The sequence below is a fragment of the Arvicanthis niloticus genome, chromosome 1 (assembly GCF_011762505.2).
Source record: "Arvicanthis niloticus isolate mArvNil1 chromosome 1, mArvNil1.pat.X, whole genome shotgun sequence".
NCBI classification, from domain to species: domain Eukaryota; kingdom Metazoa; phylum Chordata; class Mammalia; order Rodentia; family Muridae; genus Arvicanthis; species Arvicanthis niloticus.
Window position 1 is genome coordinate 22,291,206 of NC_047658.1, and position 21,804 is coordinate 22,313,009.

At 49.1% G+C, this 21,804-nt stretch overlaps 1 protein-coding gene across 9 annotated transcripts in view; it reads left to right on the forward strand.

The window, feature by feature from the left end:
* Positions 1–19,847, forward strand: part of Nav2 (neuron navigator 2) — a 646,610-nt gene extending 626,763 nt beyond the window's left edge. For all 9 annotated transcript variants that reach the window (XM_076934936.1, XM_076934914.1, XM_076934921.1 and 6 more), the window contains 8 exons: positions 456–624; positions 5,082–5,317; positions 7,674–7,828; positions 8,031–8,102; positions 8,824–9,020; positions 9,295–9,413; positions 13,651–13,854; positions 16,486–19,847. In XM_076934936.1, the coding sequence (XP_076791051.1) occupies positions 456–624; positions 5,082–5,317; positions 7,674–7,828; positions 8,031–8,102; positions 8,824–9,020; positions 9,295–9,413; positions 13,651–13,854; positions 16,486–16,611 (1,278 nt within the window). In that variant the 3' untranslated portion in view covers positions 16,612–19,847. The remainder of the gene's footprint in view (positions 1–455; positions 625–5,081; positions 5,318–7,673; positions 7,829–8,030; positions 8,103–8,823; positions 9,021–9,294; positions 9,414–13,650; positions 13,855–16,485) is intronic.
* The last annotated feature ends 1,957 nt before the right edge of the window (positions 19,848–21,804 follow it).

Here is a 21,804-nt window from a genome sequence, read left to right on the forward strand (position 1 = left end):
AAACCTTTGAATACTTTGAAGTTGCACAGACTTCGCTTTCTGGCTTTGCTGAAGTTGCTTTGCTTTCTGGCTTTGCTGGGCCAACATGGGGGATGGGGAAAATTTTCATATCAGTTACTTTTTTATCAACTTCTTTGCACCATTCACAGACACTGATGCCTTTAAAATTCCAGCCAGAATTAAGAGAAGTTGCCTGGCTTTCCATGCTTGATTCACCCAGATTAAATGTTCATGGTCTTGTTGGGCGGGGGGAGGGGGGTTGTGTTTTTCCCCTATTCCTACGCAAATAAATCTGTATCTTAACAGGTCTGGGATTTGAGGGTATACCATGGCTTAATTTCAGTCCAGTTGCCATCTGAAGAAAAGAGGGCAACTATCAATCACCCAGTGAGAATGTGAGTCCTTAGCCAGTTTTAGCCAGCTCTCTGATGGGGTCCGTGTTTTATTTTCTTCAGGAGTACATCATTCACGTGGACCCAGTGAGTCAGCTGGGGCTGAATTCAGATAGCGTTCTCGGCTACAGCATTGGTGAGATCAAACGGAGCAACACCTCAGAGACCCCCGAGCTCCTCCCTTGTGGCTATCTCGTGGGAGAGAACACCACCATCTTGGTGACCGTCAAAGGTAAGTGGGTGCCAGCTGAGGGTTGGTGGTGACACACCCTGTTAATTCTAACACTCAGAGGCAGAGCTAGGCAGAGTCAGGTGATCTTTTAGTTCAAAGCCAGCCTGGTCTACAGAGCAAGTTCTAGGACACAGAGAAACCCTGTCTTTAAAAAAAAAGAAAAAGAAGAAAGAAAGAAAGAAAGAAAGAAAGAAAGAAAGAAAGAAAGAAGGAAAGAAAGAAAGAAAGAAAGAAAGACAGACAAGCACAAAAGAAGTAAGTGGCTACTTGCAAAAGCTGGGACTTCCAGTGGCCAAGGTAGGTCTTCGTAGATTTGCTCTGTGAATGTGGGTAGTGTTTTTTTGTTTGTTTGTTTTTATTTCCCCCCTCTTACCTCAACCACTCTGACTTAAGCAAGTTACATCATTGGGAAACAAATCACTTCACTTTATTGCTGAAATTAGATATCAAAAGATGTCATTAGCCTTATGACTGAGATGGTGAGAGACTAATAACTCCTTAATAACCCTGCTAAAATGGCACTTTGCCAAAGCAATGAAGGATGCTTGCCAGCCAGCCTTGGACAGGAGCCCATTCTACAGATGAAGAAACTGTGATGTACTGGAGACTACAAGAAGGTTGCTGCAAGCAACTTCAGTATCCCTCTTGCCCCGGAGCCTCTGAAGCCTTGGCTCCCGGAAGTATTAGACTCCAGGGTACTGTGTGTCATAGCTTTCCAATCCTTGTCCCCATGTATTCATGGCCATCTCTTGAAAAAACAAACAAACAAACAAACAAAAAAACCCTGTAGTTCATAATAGTTCTAAGACTATTTAAAAAATCCAAAGCTTGAGTCTCATCTGAGATCCAAGGCAAACTGTGAGCTATTATAAAAAAAAAAAAAGTAAAAACAAGTTATATACAAAACGTCATAAAATTGGCATTCTCATTGTGGAACAGAGGTGTGGGGTTAATACAAGGTTTGGACAAAAAAAAAAAAAAAAAAGAAAGAGACTGAAAGTTAGCAGGTTAAAGACCTAATACTACAACTGCATATCAAGTATCTTAGGCTAGTGGTGGAATCATCTGAGCTCCGAAGGGCTTGGGTAGCCCTGCCCCTCCAGCTCTTCTGCCTTGGCATGCACAGTCGCACAGTCTCTCTCTTGAATCAGCTCCACTCAATGCCTAAAGCTTTCCTTGGTGGATGTCTCATGGTCCTGGTCTCTCCAACATCCAGGGGTCCCCATTTCAGCTTAATAGCTTCATGCAGTGTCTTCTCAGGGATTCTCCTTGCAGCTCCTGACCCTGCCATACATTGCCTAGCCTCCTCTGCCTCTCTCTAGAACTACAAGATCAAACTCCATGACTCCCTCAATCTGACATCTTGCATGCCCGCAAAACCAGTACAAAGCGGATGATGTTGCCAAGTTCTGTGGCCAGCCTGGGATGGACCCCTTGTCCTTTGAACTGAAGTTAGAGCCGTTTCTTGGTGTCTGAATCTGTAGTCACTACCTCAGGCAGTTGCTTGTGAGCAGGGAAACCCCTCTACAGTTCCTTTCCTATTGTGTTGTGGCACCAAGGCTTCAGAGGCTCCTGGAGCAAGCGGGATACCAAGCCCTTTCCCCCAACGTTTGTTGGCACTCTCCTCTCCTCCTGCCCCACCTGTTCTTTCTCACTATAGATCCGGAGTGGTGAGTAGTGCCCATGTCACAGCTGGGGTGCTCTCCTACCTTGAGCAGCTCTTATAAAGGAAAACATTTCATTGGGGCTGGCTTACAATTCAGAGGTTCAGTCCATTATCATCATGGTGGGAAGCATGGCAGCATGCAGGCAGACACAGTGCTAGAGAGGTAGCTGAGAGTCCTACATCTAGATCGGCAGGCAGCCGGAAGAGAGAATGACAGTGAACCTGGCTTGAGCTACTGAAACCTTAGAGCCTACTCCCAGTGACACACTTCCTTCAACAAGGCCACACCCCCTAAAAGTACTACTCCCTACGGACCTATGGGAGCCATTTTTATTCAAACTTCCATAGACCATCTTTTACCTCCCTCCACATAGCCCTGGTCTCTACACAACCCTGGCTGTCCTGGAACTCACTATGTAGACCAAGCTGGCCTGGAACTCACAGAGATGCGCCTGCTTCTACCTCCTGAGTGCTGGGATGAAAGGCATGTGCCACTACGCCCCACAGTCCTTCACCTTTAAATTCAGTTTTCTAGGACATGGACAGAAGGCAGCCAAGGTCTTTGCAAGAATGTGGCAAAAATGATGACTTGCCCTGTTCCCAATGGAGTCATGACTCCCACATCCCCAAGCATCACGAGCCTTGCTTTTACTGTTCAGATTTCTCTACACATTCTGGTTTTCCAAATTCCCATCAGAATGGTTCATTAATCTCTGCCTGCAGCTTTCTTGGCCTTTTGTATCCTAAAGCTCCCAGCACTTCCACACTCCTACAAACCCGTTCAAGATGCCTGAGCTCCGAGTAGTGAGGATATCACACCGATGGCCCTTCTTCTTGGTACCAAGTTTCTGAATGAGTTGCTTTTCTAGTTGCTGTGACAAAACACTCTCCAGAGATGACAAAAGGAAGGAAGAGTTCATCCTGACTATGGTTTGAAGGGATATAGTCCACAGCCCACTGGCAGATAAAAGGGTGGGTGGGGTCTGACAGGAAGAATCCTGCCATAGGAGAAGCAGGATGAGGCACGAGGCCAGCAGAAACAAGAACTGTGTAGCAGGAACTCCCAAGGAAGGGAGCCATTTACAACAGGGACTCAAAGTTCATGGGGCCCACACACTGTTACCTCCATGTTTCACAGCGAGCACCACAAATAGCAAGGGGTAAAACCGTGTGCATAGTGGTGACAGGATGGCCCACCCCTAGAGGAGAGTGGTATGGCTGCCATCGGTTTTAGCACTCACAAGGGTCAGCTCTGCTTTTATATTCATACATCGGGTTTTGCCAGAAGGGTCCCATTTGGAGTAGCAGTTCACACCAGTGAGACCAGAACAAGGCCTGACTTTGCATACCCTTTTTTATTTTATTTTAGTGGGGTGTGTGTGTGTGTGTGTGTGTGTGTGTGTGTGTGGTGTGTGTTGGGGATATGCACATGACACAGAGTGCCTATGGAAGTCAGAGGACAGCTCTTAGGAATTGGTTGTCTTTTTTGTTTTGTTTTTTTTTTGTTTTTTGTTTTTGTTTGTTTTTTTTTATCTTCCCACCGTGTGTGTCCCAGGGATTGGACTGAGAGTCTCACTCAGGCGTGGTGGTAAACGCCTTTACATGCAGAGCCATTTTGCTGGCCCATGAATTGGCATGTTTGGAAACGAATCCTCTGAAAAATGCAAAACACCAAACTAGCTACACACATGCAGAGTGCTCTCTCCACTGGCTGTCCCCTGTGGTCCTTCTTGTTGAAGTCCTTGTTACTAAATTTAGACAAGAGTCCGTTCACTGTATACCTGGTGAGGCACAAGAGATCTTTGTTATGGTCCTTTGGGAGTGGTCATTGCTTATAGGGGTTACCTTGGTTAGGGGAGGGCTAAAACAAACCCATAAATGCTTTAGGGGTGTCTTTGCCCTGGGAGGGAGGAATGTGCTGTTGGATGACAGAGGAACACTTCCTGGTTTAATCACTGACACAGAGGGGCTTTCTTGAAGGGAGTTTTCAAGTGGAATTACCATCTACTTTGATTTTTAAGACAGGGTCTCTTATTGGCTTGGGATTTGCCAAGTAGGCTGGTCTGGTTGACCAATGAGCCCCAGGAATCCTCTCTCCCCCTCCCTAGCACTGGTATGATAAGTGCATGTTGCCTTGACCCCCTTATTTTTGTATGCATTCTGGGGCTTGAACTTGGGTCCCCATGCCTTCAAGGCAAGCCCTTTACTGACTGAGCCATCTCCCCAATTCTGAGAGCATCCTTTTCAAACCAATGAGTGGTTAATGAGGTTGTCCCAGATAGAAAGGGGAAGAGAGAAGCTTCCATTTGTAGCTGGTGCTGGTCAAAGGCCTCAGCGTGTAGCATTTCAGTCTAGGCCTGCAGTCCGCTTTCCCATTCTAGCATCCTGGTTTCACCTTGTTTCCCGCCCTGCCATCCGGGCAACCCTAAGGATGAGCAGCTTGGTGCCTGGCAGGAAGGAGAGAGAAGAAACAACCTAGGTTTGTGACAGACATGGGTGGACATGACTCGGGCATCAACTGAGGTAGACACTACAAGGCGAGTTAATGCTAACAGGCAGAGGGAGTCCAGAGTTCAGGGAGCTCAAAACAGGAGTTGCTGACGACCGGGAGGGTGGCCTCCTACAGCAGCAATGTTGAGCTCTCAGCCTCCAGTGTGCCTGGGTGGTCAGGAGTCTTAGGACTACCAAGAAGAGGGATGATGTCACGAAGAGGGTTGTTGACTTGCAGAGGGATGATTCCGGAGCTAGCCTCCTTGCCCAACTTCAAACCCTCCTCATCTCTCTCAAACAGGCCTCACGGAAAACAGCCTAGACTCTCTGGTGTTCGAGTCCCTGATCCCCAAGCCCATCCTGCAGCGCTACGTATCCCTGCTGACAGAGCACCGGCGGATCATCCTCTCGGGCCCCAGCGGCACTGGGAAAACCTACCTGGCCAACCGGCTCTCTGAGTACGTGGTACTTCGGGAAGGACGGGAGTTGACAGACGGCGTCATTGCGACCTTTAACGTGGACCACAAGTCCAGCAAGGTGAGGAGGTCGCCCTGAGCCCTCTGCACATTGGGCTCTTTGAATGCTGCTGTCACTATGAGTGCTTTCAAGCTCTCCATTCTAGAAGACCAAGGAAGGAGCTCAGAGACGGGGCTTGCAGAAATGGACAATTCAAGTCAGGTCCTCTCAGCCAGGACCATCTGGGGCAAGTCAATCCTGTCCACTCACAGAGATAGCTCCTTCAGATACGTCCAGTTCACCAAGAGCGTAGCTTGTGCCTACTGGGCGTTATTATTTTTTCCCCAAATAAAAACGTTCTATGAGACAATACCACCAATAACAACAATCACGGCTGGCTGGCATTGATGATGCCTGTCCCATGAGCAGAAAACTGTCCTCATAGAGCCCTTGAAGCCCTAGTTGTCTTTGTCTTCATGTTGCAGGACTGACAACAGCAGCTTGAAGGACATTTGTCACATGTTGGACACAACTCAGACCAACTAAGTATTGGTACTGGGACTCTGGTTGAGGTCTCAGAGGCCTGTGCACAGCCAGCTCCATCACCCTACATAGTCTGACCTGGTCCTGGCTGTGGCTCTGCAAAGGGTTGTTGCAATGTCCTTCGTTTGTTCATTCATTCATTCATTCATTCATCCACCCATCCTCCATGATACAGTGGAAGCCTGTGATTTCTAGCTGGCAGGTGTTACACAGCACACCTGGAGCATCAAAGGTGAATTGGTGAATTATGAGTCATCTCACGCACCTGAGATTAGATCTCATGCCTGTCACTTATATCCATGGTTACCGGGCCTGATTACCGGTTCCCTGTGTGCTTTTGATGTAGGGAGGGGTGAGAAACGCTCTCATCTCTCTGACTACAGCTTAGGAGTGGGTGAGTGAAGGAAGGCCGCGTGGTGACTGGCTGGCAAACTGTGCCCCAGCTGATCCCGTTTCCCTGCATGGGCAGAGTGTCCGTGCAGAGCGCGCTAAGCCATGCACTGCAGGGCTGGGTAAGAGGGATAAGAGTTCCCCATGAGAAGGAACCAGAGGATCTGCCTGTGGTGAGCAGCGGCTGAGAGGAGGAGGGAAACTCGGAACATTTTCATGAGCATTTGACTAGGAAGGGAAGCCTGGAGAGACATGCATCTGAAAGAGGTGGAGGAATTATTGCCCACCGAGTAGCTGAGTGGTTCTCAAAGGCATCAGGGTCTAACCCAGCCTGTCACTTACCCCTGGTACGGTCACAGGCTGGTGGCCTGGCTCTGTGCCTTAACTTCTGTAAAAAAGAGCTAATTGCAGTCCCTCCATCACAGAGTTACTACCCTGCCTAAGTCCCCATGGGTGTCCTAAGTGATGCCAACAGACTCCCCTCAGGAGACTCTGGAAAGCCATCCTCCCTGCTGTGCCATCCTTTGTGTCTTTTCCTGGTGTGTAGCCCTGACCCAGGCACACTGAGCTGTTCCAGTCTCCAAGACAACCATCAAGGTTCAGCTGCAGTGGGTCATCATAAGGTCCCTGGGCACATAGACTCACCCGCCCCTACATGCTTTCCCATGTACGTGCACTACCCAACAGCACTTACATGTGTCTGGGACCTCTGCTGCTCCAATGACTTCTACAGAGCTGGCTCTCAGGAGGATGGTTTGGAGATGGCTAAAGATGAGACACCTGCCTCCAGAAGCCTACTAGGAAATTAGCATAATAGCAAGAAACCACAGTTTTCCTAAAGAAATGTTTCAGTGGGAATTAAAAATAGGACCCATAGGCTGGGATGTCCCAGAATCCATATTAAAAAAAAAAGTTGGGTATGACAGCCCGCTTATAATCCCAGTACTGGAGAGGTGAAGACAAGCAGCCTAGCCTGCTTGGTGTGTGTGTGTGTGTGTGTGTGTGTGTGTGTGTGTGTGTGTGTGTGTGAGAGAGAGAGAGAGAGAGAGACAGAGAGAGACAGAGAGAGACAGAGCGACAGAGAGACAGACAGAGAGAGAGAGAGAGAGACAGAGAGAGACAGAGACTCCATCTCAAAACACAGGGTTGATGACACCTACCTGGGGAAGAACACTCAAGTTAGTCCTCTGGCTTGCACACACAGGTACATACATGCAGATGCAGACATATGCCTGTGTGCACATGCAGAGGGAAAAAAGAGGCCTTGAGCAGACATTTTGTAAGTGCTAGGAGGCAGACTGTCACAGGCCTTCCATGTTCCACGCTCACAGCATCCCTGGAGCACCACACCGATGTCCTGTGACAGATGAGGTCTCAGGTTGTGTCCACAGTGTGATTTCAGAAGTGACTTCAGTGTGACTTCTTCCTGCCTTGGCCTTGGACAGTGAGGGCCTGGAGCACTCGGGTCTTCCCGTTCCAAGCTCATTCTTGCTGGCCTCCGTAGGAACTGCGCCAGTATCTGTCCAACCTGGCCGATCAGTGCAACAGCGAGAACAACGCTGTGGATATGCCTCTAGTCATCATCCTGGACAACCTGCACCACGTGAGTTCTCTGGGCGAGATCTTCAACGGGCTGCTAAACTGCAAATACCACAAATGGTAAGAGGGGGTTCTAGACCTGGGGTGGAGGGCTGCAGGGGGCATGCTAGTGAACCAGGCTAGCATGACAGTGAAGTGCTGAATACACAGCCAGAGGGGGTGGGGGTGGGGTGGCCAGCCATAGCCAGCGGTCTGTCAGCCTGTAAGCCCTTGCTCTCCAGCCCACCCCAACTCTGGGCTTCTCACATTGTGTTCCCCACAGCCCTTACATCATCGGCACGATGAACCAGGCTACCTCTTCCACCCCCAACCTGCAGCTTCATCATAACTTCAGGTGAGGTACCCTGGCCTTCATCCAGGCAGAGGGAGCGTATAGAATGGTGGGTGCTCAGCCCTCTCAGAGCATCTGGTGTGGGCTAGACTTTCTGTTGGGCATTTTCCCCAGCTTAACTCATTTAGCTCCCACAGCGACCTTATGTGTTTACACATAAAGCCATTTATCTTTCATGTTTACAATGAGGAAACAGAGGCTCAGGGAACCTAACTTGAGAGCCATGCACCAGTCAGAACAGAAGCCTGCACCCTGGCCTCTGTGACTCTCAGTCACTGGTTAATGTCAGGAGGCAGCTGAGGCCGTATGTCTCTGCCTTGATTCAGCATAAGCAGTGATGGCCTGTGCCTTTAAATGTCCCCACGTAGCAGGGTCTGTGGAACTGCCAGTTCTATCCTCTGTGAATCCTTCATGGCTGGGCTCCCCTCCAAGGGTAGTCAAATCTCCTTGCAAGACCGTGACCCAGCTTGCCCTGGCTTCCCTCAGCACCCTCACCACTCCCTGTGCCTCTAGGTAGGGGATAGACTTCATTGTTATAGCCTGAACCCTACACACATTTTTACTGGCCACCACCATGCAGGCCTCCCTCGAGAGTGTACTAAATAAATGTGGCCTCAACGACAACGGGTGTGCTCACCTTCCATCCCCTGACATTATGGTTTTTGAGGCTTGCCAGTCTTGTTGGGCATCCTTGGGGTTGAAAGGCATTCCTTGACTCTCCCAGGTGGGTGCTTTGTGCCAACCACACGGAGCCCGTGAAGGGTTTCCTGGGCCGCTTCCTGAGGAGGAAGCTCATGGAAACGGAGATCAGTGGGCGGGTGCGCAATGCAGAGCTGGTGAAAATCATCAACTGGATCCCGAAGGTCTGGCATCACCTCAACCGCTTCCTGGAGGCCCACAGCTCCTCGGACGTCACCATCGGTAGGTGGGAGGCCAGGCAGGCTGGGGCGAGCTGATGGGAGGATGGCGTAGGTGGTGGTCTTCCAAGAGTCCTGGCTCCCTCGTGTTATGCTCTGGGTCTTGGCCAGGACAGGACCAAGCAGAGATGTCATTCTGTAGAAGGGCAGAGGGACACCTCAAGCCATCAGCTCCACCACTACGTAGAGACTCCAATATCCCTTTGATGAGGGACGCTTACACGAGGAAGTCCACCCTGCCCCATTTCAGTTGTGATGTATCTCATTGTGGTCTCCAGGTCCCCGGCTCTTCTTGTCATGTCCCATTGACGTGGATGGTTCCAGAGTGTGGTTCACTGACCTGTGGAACTACTCCATAATCCCCTACCTCCTGGAAGCTGTCAGAGAAGGACTCCAGGTGAGAAGCATGCTCCCTTTGGCTTCCTCAGACTTGAGTGCCCTGTGCTCGTGACCCTGCGTGGTCTTCTGTATGGCACACGTGGAGACAGCAGCTGGTTGTAAGTCGTGGCTCAGCTGCTTATTAGCGGTGTGACTCCAGGCAAAGCGGTTCACAGGCTCTGCCTTATTGACAGGGGAGATAACGGCGTTCCCCTGCCACAAAGAGTTGTATAGATTAAATAAAACCATGGCCATCAAGCCTCCAGCATAGGAGTGTAAAAGAAATCAAACCAGATACGTGGGCTTGATTTGCTCATCTGTCTTAGTGGTTCAAGACCTAGATTAGGCCTAAGAGCTGGGCCGAGTTTTATTGTTATAATTTTTCAAGAGGAGAAAACTGACGCCCAAAGATCATAAAAACAAAACCTCAACTAGGCATAATGGTGCACTCCTAAAACCCTGCACTTGGGAAGAAAGAGAGGTAGGTCCTGAGTTCAAGGTCATACTGGTAGAGTACTTACCCAGCACAGGCAAGACCCTGGGCTCTGAGACGCCACAAGCAAATCAAAGCTCAAACGATCTGGAATTTAAATCTTCACCCTAGGCCTGCCTTTGCCTCCTGAGTTCTGGGATTAAAGGTGTGCACAACTATGTCTGGTTTAGTGTTAGGTTTTATGGCAGAGTTCTACGTGTGATTTCACTTCATAAGAGGAATCCTTTATTTAAAAAAAAAAAAAAAAAAAAAAAAAAAAAAAAAAGCTCATTTCAATTCCCCCTCTCTCCTTGGCTTCCTCTGAGGGAAAGCTGAGTGTGTGGTGTCCCTCACTCCTCACCTCTTGCCTGCACAGTGGCCACAAGGGGAGCACACTGCCATTTAGAACATGTATGCCCTTCCTTGGCCAAGGCTATGAGCTGAGAAGAGGTGGAGACCTCAGAATAGGTTCCAAAGGGGGCTGTCACATGTTAAGAGCCAGAAAGACGGCTGCCCATGGGAGACTGAGAAAGAACACAGGGAAGTCATTCTGCAGGCACCAGCCTGTACCATCAGACTCAGGATTGCCTGGGGGAACAGAGCATTGCCCCCTAGTGGATATAGTGCAGTTCTGCATGTTCAGGCTGTAGTGTCTTTTTCTGGAATGTGCATGTATGTGTGTCTCCTCTGTGTGTGTGCATGGGTATAAGTAAGTAAATGCCTAGAAGCGCTTCCTAAATGCGAATGTTGGTGCTGCCATGCACATCCAGGAGCCCTGTGCTTCCTGTGAGGTCAGGAGTCTCACAGCACCCCAAATCTTAGTTGTCTTAGCATCACCCACAATTCCTACTGACCCAGCTTCCTCCCCACTTGTGAAAGTGATTGTCTGCCTGCCCAGCTGCCCCTCCACTGCCCTCCAGAGTCTGCGGAAGAGCCCCATAGCTGCACAACACTTCCTCTGCTTGTGTTAGCCTGACTCACGGCCACCTGGCCTTGACCACATCCCGTGGAATGTAGCAAGGCTTGTAAAAAATGTTTTCTGTTCTTACAGCTAATGTTTGCTGCACCTACGAACGCTTACCTTATGACTCAGTCCAAGGTCCCATTCCCCCTTGTCAGCACAAACACTTGCCAATGTGTCTGGTGTCCGCTGAGCGGGGTAATTCAGAAGACCTAGTGTTGAGGTAGACTGGGGATATTAAGGGTAGGAGCTATAGAAGGACACTCAGAGACCTTTCCTCAGTTACCAAAGTCCTCGGACATCCTGGGCAGTCCCCTGTGCCAGCTTTGGCTTTCCCATCCGTAAATGGAAAACATTTGACCTATGGGACAATTTTACTGGTCTGGTTTCTAGAAACCCAGATGTTCTCTGATCCTACAGCGTAGGGGCTAAGGATGAAGAGCAAGTGTGTACAAACCACTGGGCCTCAGGAGTGCCAAGGGCACGCTCAGCCTCAGCCTTGGTGGTTCCAACGCCTCGAGGGTCTCCTTGGAGAGGAGGCCCAGAAGGAAGAGGCTTCTGATGTGAATTCACTCCTTCGGCTGTAACTATCCCCAGCTGCTTCTGTGTCCCCTACACCCCTGATCACACATGGGTTCACACCTGCCTCTCTCCTGATTCATTCCTGTTTGCACCGAGTTACTCTAGGCTGCTGGACTGAACTCAAGGACCAAGATTGCCATTGCTCCAGATGAGGAGAGCTTAGCAACAAACTAAGCTAGAGGCTAGCCTGGGCTATGGGGACACAATGAGCTGGCATCTGACAAGATAATGTCATAGGAGGTGCTGGGGTAAAGTAAAGGAGGAAGCCATTAAGACAGAGAGATGGGCTTATCTAAGGTGGGATAGAATGGGTGGCATCCTGGACAGAAATCAGATTCTAAGACCTGGAGTACCTCAGGTGACTAGGGGAGAGGGAACCCATCAGAGAGAATGATGAACTTAGGCCAGGCTGACATGCTAAGGTCTGGTGAACAGCCCATTCTCAGGCTCCAGTAATATAGTTTCTGCTGATTCAAAGTGGTCCCATGGGTGAGTAAGAAGAAAAGGCCCCAAGAAGGAAGTTTGAGTTCTGGGTTCAAATCCAGATCTGCTTTCTGACCTTTCATATTGACACCGCAGTTAGACTCTGGTTTCCCATCAGATAAGAGAGGGCACCTGTTAAGTAGCCTGGCTCTTTCCAGTTGAGAAACTGTGACTTTCAAAAGTAAGGTTCTATTGGGCCAGAGCTGGGCTTGGTTAAATACTGGTCTCAGTACTATTTACCTTTCCGTTTCTCCTCTGCAGCTTTCTAAGAGGATAGAAGAAGCTCATACATAGGGAGGTGGTGTCTGGAATTTTCCATCTATGTACCCTGAAGTACCTCTTTACAGCCCAGACAACCCTGCCCTGCCCTGCCCTGTCTGTGAGCATGCCCTATCATGTCTGCTCTGATGCTAGTGGCCAGTGGGTAGCAGACTTGCTCTGCAATGGCTCTTCTCCTTCCTGGGGCTCCCCCATTTGTAAGCCATGGGGATGATGCTTCTGACAGAGTCATCATCCTGTTCACTGCTGGCACCTGGCACAGGCTGTAGGGCATGACATGAAAGGAAACAGACACGCCAGACCCAGCAGCACAGTGGTCAGAGCCTCGCTCTGAGAAGCAACTCAGCTTAGGTTTCCATTCTTTAAAGAATATGAAGCTGTCGGGAGCAGTCATTAAAATTATTGCAGGGCCAGGGCCTCAAGGCTTGAGAAAAGAACCCTCGGAGCAGGATATGTTAGCCTTATAAAACTAAGTAATGCTATAGCTTGCCTTTGGAAATACATTAGTTACTCTCTCGGGCAAGTCTGAGAATCCAGAGCCAGCAAAGGTCTCATCGCTGTTGCTCATGCACGGTGTCCTCTCTTAATGTCATACCGAAAAAGGGATGAGTAAGCCCACAGAAGCACTCTGAGAGTCAGATATACTTGAAAAATCAGGGTTCAGGGCCTGGGGGGGAGATAGCTCAGCTGTTCGTGTGCTTGTCACACCAGCAGCAAGGAAGAGGAACACAGTTCAGATCGCCAGAACCCATGTAAATTCCCAATGGCTGTGGGGTCCCCTTTGTAGTTCCATGCTCAGAATGCAGAAATGAGATCCTGAGAGCAAGTGGGCAGGTACACTAGCTGAATCACGCCGCTCTGGGCTCAGCTGACCAACTGCGTCAGTGACTCCTGTGCAGAAGACACTGAGCAGGACTCCCAGCATTGACCTCGGGGCCTCCAGTGCACGCTGGCGCACACGTGGATGTGCACACACACAGCACACATATGTATGAAAAAGAAAATAATGAAGGTTTATTTTGTCATCAGACTTGCCGTGTTGCTGCCCAGAACCCAATCCCTGAGTGGACTTAATCAGTGGGATTCTAGAGGTGCCTTGTGAAAGTTAGTAGGGACTGGCTCTTTCCAACCCAACATTCAGCTGCCTCATGGCGGGAGTGTGATATCAGCTGTGGTGGGAATATTTCCACCATGGAAACTGGTAAAGCTTCTCCTCAGACTGTTGCTTCCCTCCCTGGGGGCTATCAAGTTGAGCCAGCAATGCCAGGAGGCAAATGCTATGCACAGGGACAGAGCTGAGAGTGAGTCAGCCTGAGCACCTAACCCACAGGCTGTGTTTATCCTGGACGACTTCCCTAGTTCAGAATGCTGCTCACGATACTGGTTTAGGAGGTTTTTCCATCAAGCTACAGAACTAGGGCAACAAGAGAAAGTCTCGGCCTGCTTCTAGACTGTACCCGTTTTTTTGCCTGTTTGCAGCTCTATGGAAGGCGTGCTCCCTGGGAGGACCCTGCCAAGTGGGTCATGGACACCTATCCATGGGCCGCCAGCCCTCAGCAGCATGAGTGGCCGCCCCTCCTGCAGCTCCGGCCTGAGGACGTGGGCTTCGATGGCTACTCCCTGCCTCGGGAGGGGTCAACAAGCAAGCAGGTGCCCCCCAGCGACACTGAAGGAGATCCACTGGTGAGTTGACGGCAACAAAGGGAGCGGCAGCCAGGGGCTGGGTGTGAGGCAAAGCTCTCAGGACACAGGGGATTGACAAAGGCTTGTTGTGGAAGGCTGGACTCACCCCATTAATAGGGACAGTCCTCTCCAGTATTTTCTTCTATGGTGTTGATTTTCCACTAAGGCCTTTAACCTCACTTAAAGTTTTTCTTGTATAAAGTTAAAAGTTTGATTTTTTTTTCCTCCCCCTTTAAATGTCCTGACACATGTTCTCTGCCCCACTATTTGTCCTCTGATTTGAGATGGTACCATTATCATATACTGTCCTATAGAGGGCTAGGGACTTGGCACCAAAGCCAGACAATGAGCAGTTTTTAAGAGCAGGAGACACAAGCAGAAGACATGACAGCCCCAATCCAGATACCCTGGCTAGTGGGATGAGACCGAGCCATGTTTTCCTAGGGGAGAAGAGAAACATAAAAAAAAAAAAAATTAAAAAGGAAGGAAGACAGACAGACCTTGGGTATAAATGATAAATCCCCAGTCAATTCTAGACTCGTGCATAGTCATACTGCCAAGTTATACCTCACTCATCAAAATGCCATAGAAGCTTTTTAGAGGAAGCAAACGTGCCAAGTCCCCACAGGTATGGCTGTCAGCCTGCCTGAAACCTGCCCCCCACTTCTATGGCACCTACAACAAAAGAACAGAGAGTATTGCTTGCGTTACATAATGAAAGAGTGGGGCTGGAAGGCAGCCACATCACCTATTCTAGCCCTTGTGGGGAGCCGGTGGACTAAATAAATGCCAGCTGATGACCTCAGTTGTCCAAGTCCTGCCGGTAGGGGCTGCGGCACAGCCACACTGTATGAAGGCTGTGAATAGGAGCTGATTAAAAGAATTCAACACTGCTATCCTGCCCCATGGTCTGCTGAACCCAGCAGACATTTCTCAAGGTCACAGGTCACCTTATTGAGGTTAGTAAGTTCATTGTGTGTCATGTCTTATGTAAAAGTAGGAGCTGGGAAATCCTTCAGTGTATGAAGCATTTGGGTCAAACTTGGATGGTCCTCCAAACACGGTCCTCTCAGAACAAACCCAGGCTGGTGAAGGGGATTATGCTGACACAAGCACCTCTGTATGCTCGTTGTAGCTCCTGAGCCTCTCTCTCTGCCTAGGACCACACATCTCTATGGTAGTGGCTGACATCCTTACTGATTCCTCCCCCCCAGTGAGAATGAGTCCTTCCTGAGAGCTGGACTGGCTGGATTTTATCTCAGAACCATACAGTGTGGACTCGGGGTATTCGATAGTGAGCGACCCTCCGTGCTGCAGAGAATTAACTGCTATTTGGCAGCCTCGCCTCACCTTCCTCTTCCGTGGTTCTGGCTGTGCAGATAAAGAGCAGCTGATAGGCCTACCAGCCTGGTACCCCAGGGAGAGTCTGCACAGCATCTGGAAGGCAGGTTTTATAATCTGCTGTGACAGCCTTCTCCTTAGCCCAGAGAGGCCCTTCCTCCTAACCTACTTGCTATATGAGATACAAAATAGCAATTTTTAGTTATAAGCAAAAGCAAAGATATTTTTGGTTGCCACTCTCTGCTCCCAAACATGTGGCCAGTACAGAAAGTAAGGTGGAGGAGATGTCGAGCAAAGGCCTAGAGGTGCTTTCTCCACTTGAGGTAAAGGAGGCAGGCAACAGCTCACACTCTGTCTTAGTTAGGGTTTCACGGCTATGAACAGACACCATGCCCAAGGCAACTCTTATAAGGACAACATCTAATTGCGGCTAAGTTCAGAGATTCAGTCCATTATCATCAAAGCAGGAACATGGCAGCATCCAGGCAGGCATGGTGCAGGAGGAGCCGAGAGTTCTACATCTTCATCTGAAGGCTGCTAGGAGAATACTGGCTCCCAGGCAGCTAGGATGAGAGTCTTAAAGCCCACATCCACAGTGACACACCTACTCTAAGGCCACACCTACTGACACACCTACTTCACATAGTGCCACTCCCTGGGCCAAGCATATTCAAACCACTACACACTCCTAAAACTTGCTCTGTCACAGGTGGGCAGTTCTTGAGTGGTCAGCACACCAGGTCCTTTGCTTCCCAAGAGATCAGCCCTGTGTCTGGCCCACACATGGGGCATGGGAGGCTCGGGTGCTTTAGTATTTGGTGTGTGGTGCGTATCCTTTGCATACTGTTTGCTCCTGGCCAACTGCTCCTCCCCTTCCCGAAGGCTGTGGCAGTGACTGAGGCCCCTATGCCTCGGATGTCAAGGCGGCCAGGTGCCACTAGCAACAGCTGTGGGGATGGCAGTGGTAGGGTTTTCCACTTCACTCACAGTGTGGCGCATATATTAACTCGACATGATGGGCAGGAACTGTGTGTATTTGAATTAAGTTTGACCAGTCAGGAAATGCCACAGGAAAGGACTAAGTAACCTTTCAAGGTCATGCAGCTGGTAATCGGGGAAGCTGGGATTTGAACCCAGGACTCTGTGCTCTTGTCTACAGCCTCTCGGGTGAGCTATGACCCCGAGGCGAGTCTGAGTAGGTGGCAGGGGCTCCAGAGAGGCTAAGGGGGTGGGGGTGGGGGGCTTCCCAGCAAACTGACAGGCACTCCCACCTCTCTGCTCTTTCCACAGATGAACATGTTGATGAGGTTGCAGGAGGCGGCCAACTACTCCAGCCCCCAGAGCTATGACAGTGACTCCAACAGCAACAGCCACCATGATGACATTCTGGACTCCTCCCTGGAGTCCACTCTGTGACCGAGGCCCCTCACTTTTCCTTGCTCCATCCCCACCCCACATCCTCCACTTCATTCTGAAGATGACTTCCTGAGCCAGCCCTGGCTGCCACAGCCTTGAAGCCAGAGCAGAGTAGCAGGAGCAGGAGACCCTCATTCCTTGCTATCTGCCCTTGCATGAGCAGCCCAGGACCTCTTCCTCCGACAGTGACAACTGTACTAGCTTCTGTTCTACCCTCATCCTCGTTTTTTTGCCTTGTTGCCGTGACCTCCGTGAGACACTGAAAACACTTCATGGGAAAGGATCCTCACCGTTGAAATATAAAGAGTTTAAATGGAAATTTTAAATGTAAGATTCTGCTTGGTGCCCTGAAACCCAACAGCATCCCTCCACACGCTACCCCCCCCCAGACAGAAAAGACTAAACCCAACTTGGAAACACAGACAGCAGGGCTTCCCCCCAGCACAGACCCGCCAGCTTGGGTCTAGCCACCAGCACCCCAGAGCCATGCCACCCACCCTCCACGGAAGAATTGGTGCTAATGAGGGCGCCTGCTTGGAGCGCCACCCAGGGACACCAGTACATCACATGTCTCTGTTTTCCACATGGTGCTGTCCTTCCCGAGAGGTATTCTGTCTGTTCCAGAGCACCCCTTCCCCTGTTTCCGGTCCATCAGCCCCGATTATCCGTGAGAGCAAGTCGCGAGAATGTGAGTTAGCAGATGGGGCTAGCAACACAGAAAAGCACGCCTGTTTCCTTCGTCTGTCTAAATGGTCAGGTTTCTGTCCGCAAACACTGTGTACTGTGAGAGTAGTTCTTTGGAGAACTATCGACCCCTGCCTGTGTCTGCCTTTCTTTCTGGTTGATTGTGAAGGCCCCTTTTCCCCACCCCCACTCCCTTGACCAGAATTAGTCCTTTGGTGAAAGCAAGAGCTAAGTAGAATTTGCCTCCTCCCTCAGCTTGGGTTTTCAGTGTCCATTGTCACAGTTCTGGGCCCTCAACACCTCCTTCTGGGTCTGTGTGGGCATTTGTATCCTTGCAGATAGATGAGGACCAGTTCTGTGGGTGAGCCATGGACCTCGCCTTTCCTTCTTGTCTCTGAGAGCTGAGAATCCCATGTCATCACCTCAGGCACCCCAGACCCCAGTTGCAGGAGGAGTTGATGATGCCCCTTCACCAAACACTGGCACTTTTCCTCAGAACCAACGTGACACAGCTTAGCCAGGGAGGGGCGGCCACCCTTCCCAGAGTCCTGGCCGTGCCTCCGTCCTGATGAGCCTTGCCTGACCTCTTCGGTGCTGACTGCCCCCATGCAATGCCTTACTGGTTTTGTACTGACCATGTCCATTCACATGAGTGTTGTTCCTGCCTGGGGCTTTGTGTGTGTGTGTGTGTGTGTGTGTGTTTTCCCCATCGAAGTAAACAGGGCTATAAGTCATCTATCCATGAAGAGAACACAAGTTGTCAATTTCTCATCCAAAAGAGTCATCTGTGTGGATGTATGATTGTGGATATCCACATATATATGGAGAGAGAGTGAGAGAGAGAGAGAGAGAGAGAGAGAGAGAGAGAGAGAGAAAGTGAAAGTTTTTTTAGGCTCCTATCAGTCTCCAGCTAACAAACTCACTGGACAGTGACCCCACAAGTCCATGCAACCTTGCAAACCCATATTCTAGGACACATATCCCAGTGTGCCATGGCTTCAGCACACTGATGTCCCCTCACCATATGGACATCTTTGAGCTCTTTATGTTCTATAGACTTTCCTGGCCCCACTGAGGGGTCTCTGTTAACGATCAGGGTTTTTATCCCATCTTTACTGTTCTACTGTTGGACGTTTGTCTCTTGGTTTTGTTTTGTTTTAATTTTTTTTTTTTTTTTTTATTTTCTTACCCTAAGAGCTTGACCTGAACCTGCTCACTTTGCTTGGAATGGCAATGATTTTCTTCCTTCCTTGTTGAAAGCAACAAGACTGTCCTGTTAACTGGTAAATAGAAACATTTCCACCCCCTGCTGGAATCCCAGACCCAGCCTTCCCTTCTAGAATGGATGTGAGTGTGTCTCCTATTGTTTTGTTTGTAATACAAGTTTTAAACCACATGTGTAGCCTGTGACCAGGGCCAAACCCTGAGCCTTCCAGGGCCCCCCTCCCCCCAAAGGGTAGCCCTTCTCAGTCTATCTCCCAGCAACGGCCGTACACTCTCATACTGTGAATTTGGGAGGTAGGAAAATCAAGCCTCTCCTCGACATAGTTTTCTCAGTCACCTTAGGAATACACCCTACCAACATTGCTTAGAACTGTTTCTTTAAGGACACCCTCTTCCCCACTCTCCACGCCTAGACTTCTCTCCCACCACATCCAGGACCGCAACAGCAACCTGTGTACCCATGCTGCCTGACTTGGTTTTGTGGCCCCTGAGTGCCTCCCAGCTCAGCCACCTTCCCGAAGCACTGGGAAGCAGGGCTGTCTGAAAGGCACATTTCCGACTGGGTCATGGTTTTCCTTTCCTGTTACTCCACCTTGGACAAAGTGACTTTGTACTCATTTAGAGCTCTGTCTGAAATGCTTCCATGTTTGCCTTTTTCTATAGATAGGCTAATTTTGAAATGAAATAAATCCTATGCAATGCTGATGCTGAGGTACCAGTTGGAGCCAAAAGTTTTCTTCCCAGGAGGCCACGAATTCTACAGAAGTCCTTTTAACTTAAGGTTGGGGGTGGGGTGGGAGTGTGACAAGGGCAAGACTTGCCCAGATCTTCCTCTGACCTTGGGGACATTTTAAATTTTATTGGTTAGTGCGCGACTTTAAAATTCTGTGTGCTCAAATCTGACCATGGCAAATCTACTTCAAAAGCAAAACAATCCAACTTTGCAGGTATCAGACGGGAGGTTTGCTGTTTTGACCTGCTTGTCTCGAGCCGAGCGGTTTATGAAACATGTTCTATAAGATGTACATTTTTTTTTTCATTGTAACATAAAAATTGTAAATAATCGATAAAACTGCTGCATTTTGATGACTTTTTTCTAGCCATTTTTAAAGAGAAAACTAGGAATTGAGTATTTTGTGTACGGTATGTTTCCACACACACCCCCCATCCCTCCCCCCCATCCCTATTTAATTCTCATTTGTCATCAGGTTTTTGGGTTTGAGAACAATCCGCTGGAGATCTGCCCCACGTCATAGAGAATAAAGCTGATGATTGTAACAGTCTTAAATTATTCATGATCCAATAAACTTAATGCTTATTTATTCAGATTGGTGGTTTGGCTTCTGTGTTCTTACGAGACCTGTCTCATGTTGAGTTCATGCCAGGAGGACCTTGTTTTTCCCCAGAGGCTGTGAACCTAAGGAACCCCAAACCTGTTTCAGATCCACCCTTGCTGGGAAGTCATCAGGAGCACCTCTGTCCGCTGCTCACTGGAGCTTTTGGGAGACACAGCCACCACTCTGTCACCCTTTAGGAGCCGGAGCACCACCCACAAATGCTGCTCTCAGAGGACAGCCTGGCGTTCCAAATACTCTTAGTCTCTGTTCAAGATTGCATGAGTTTTGTTTGGATTTCTGCCTTTTGGTAGGGTATTTTGTTTTGTTTTGTTTTGTTTGCTTGTTTGTTTGTTTTGCAATATGGTCTTAAGTGTCCCATGCTGGTCTCAGATTTACTACTTAGCCAGGGGTAACCTTGAACTTCTAATACTTCTTCCTGCCTGTATCCTCCTGAATGCTACATGTATGGGTATGTATGACTGACCATACCTGTTCCCAGATGGATCCCAGGGCTTCCTAATTGCTATGCAAACATGCTTGCCTAGAGCCCCAGCTGCAAGTTTATGGTTTTTTCATTGTGAATTCTTGACAGGCACATCAGGATCATTACAGGCAGGGATGAAGAGAGCAAACCAGGGTCTTCTCCCCTCAGGCACAGCAAATCCGAGTTGCTTTCTGAAACATGGCTTCCCACGGAAGCTCCTGTCACCGCGCTGTGTTGTGCAATGCTAGGGCTCGCTCAGTACCTGCCAGTCGACCCTCCTCTAGTTCTCTAGCACTCACCAGCCTCAGGTAACCCCTACCCTTATTACAATCAACTTAATCTTCTATATGTGAGGTCAGACATTATATACCTGAATCTCTTTCACTGTGGTCACGGAGGACAGGATTTCACTATTCTGCTTGTTTTACACAGGGTCTTGATATGTGGCCCCAGGCTGGCCTGGAACTTACCATGTAGCTCAGGTTGGCATTGAACTCACAGAGATCTGCCTGCCTCTTGTGTTTAAGGTGTGCATCACCACAACCCATCATTTTACTCTTTTTTAGTAAAAAGCATTCAACTGTCTCAATACAAAGTTCCCCATCTGCTCACCTATGAGCTAGCATCTTAGTTGACTCCATAGCATAGCCACTGAGAATGCCAGGTAACATGAGTCTCACATGTCTCTGATAGATTGATTTTATTTCCTTCTGACATAAAAACCTAGTAGTGGGATTTCTAGATCCTATAGTCAGTCTGTCCTGTTTCTTGTTTATTTTATGTGTGTGTTTGCCTGCATGTATGATCTGTGGAGAAGGAGGGCATTAGATCCCCTAGAACTGGAGTTACAGACAGTGTGAACCACTGTGTGTGGGTACTGAGAACCTTTGCAAGGGTAGCAAGTGCTGGGTGGATGTGGTGGCACACACCTTTAATACCAGTACTCAGGAAAGTAGGGGTAGGTCTTGATCTCTGAGTTCAAGGCCAGCCTGGTCTACATAGAGAGTTTCAGGACCAGCCAGAGTTTTGTAGAGAGAACCTATCTCAAAAAAGGTTGGTGGGGGGATGGGGAGAGCAAGTGCTCTACAGTCACAGAACTTATGGAGTGTCTCTGTATATTGTAGTTCATCCCAGATGGAATAACCACTACAGCCAGTGAGCCTTGTCTCCAGCCCACGTGAATGTTTTGAGAAACCTCTGTAGTGTTCTCATAGCTGTACCACATACGTCCCTATTGCCATGGGGATGAATTCCCCTTTCTCCATATCTTCACCAGCGTTTTATTATTTAGTCCTTTGACAGGTCCTAGCTAGGGTCCTGGGTGTTGCTAAAGATCCCTGGAGCTCCCAGAGCCCAGGAACCTCCCCTCTTACTATAGAAAAAGACTTTGCTGTGTATCAAAAACTTACTGATTATCCCATGCTTTCTTCAAAATTCCACATGATTTGCAAAAGAACCCCAGAG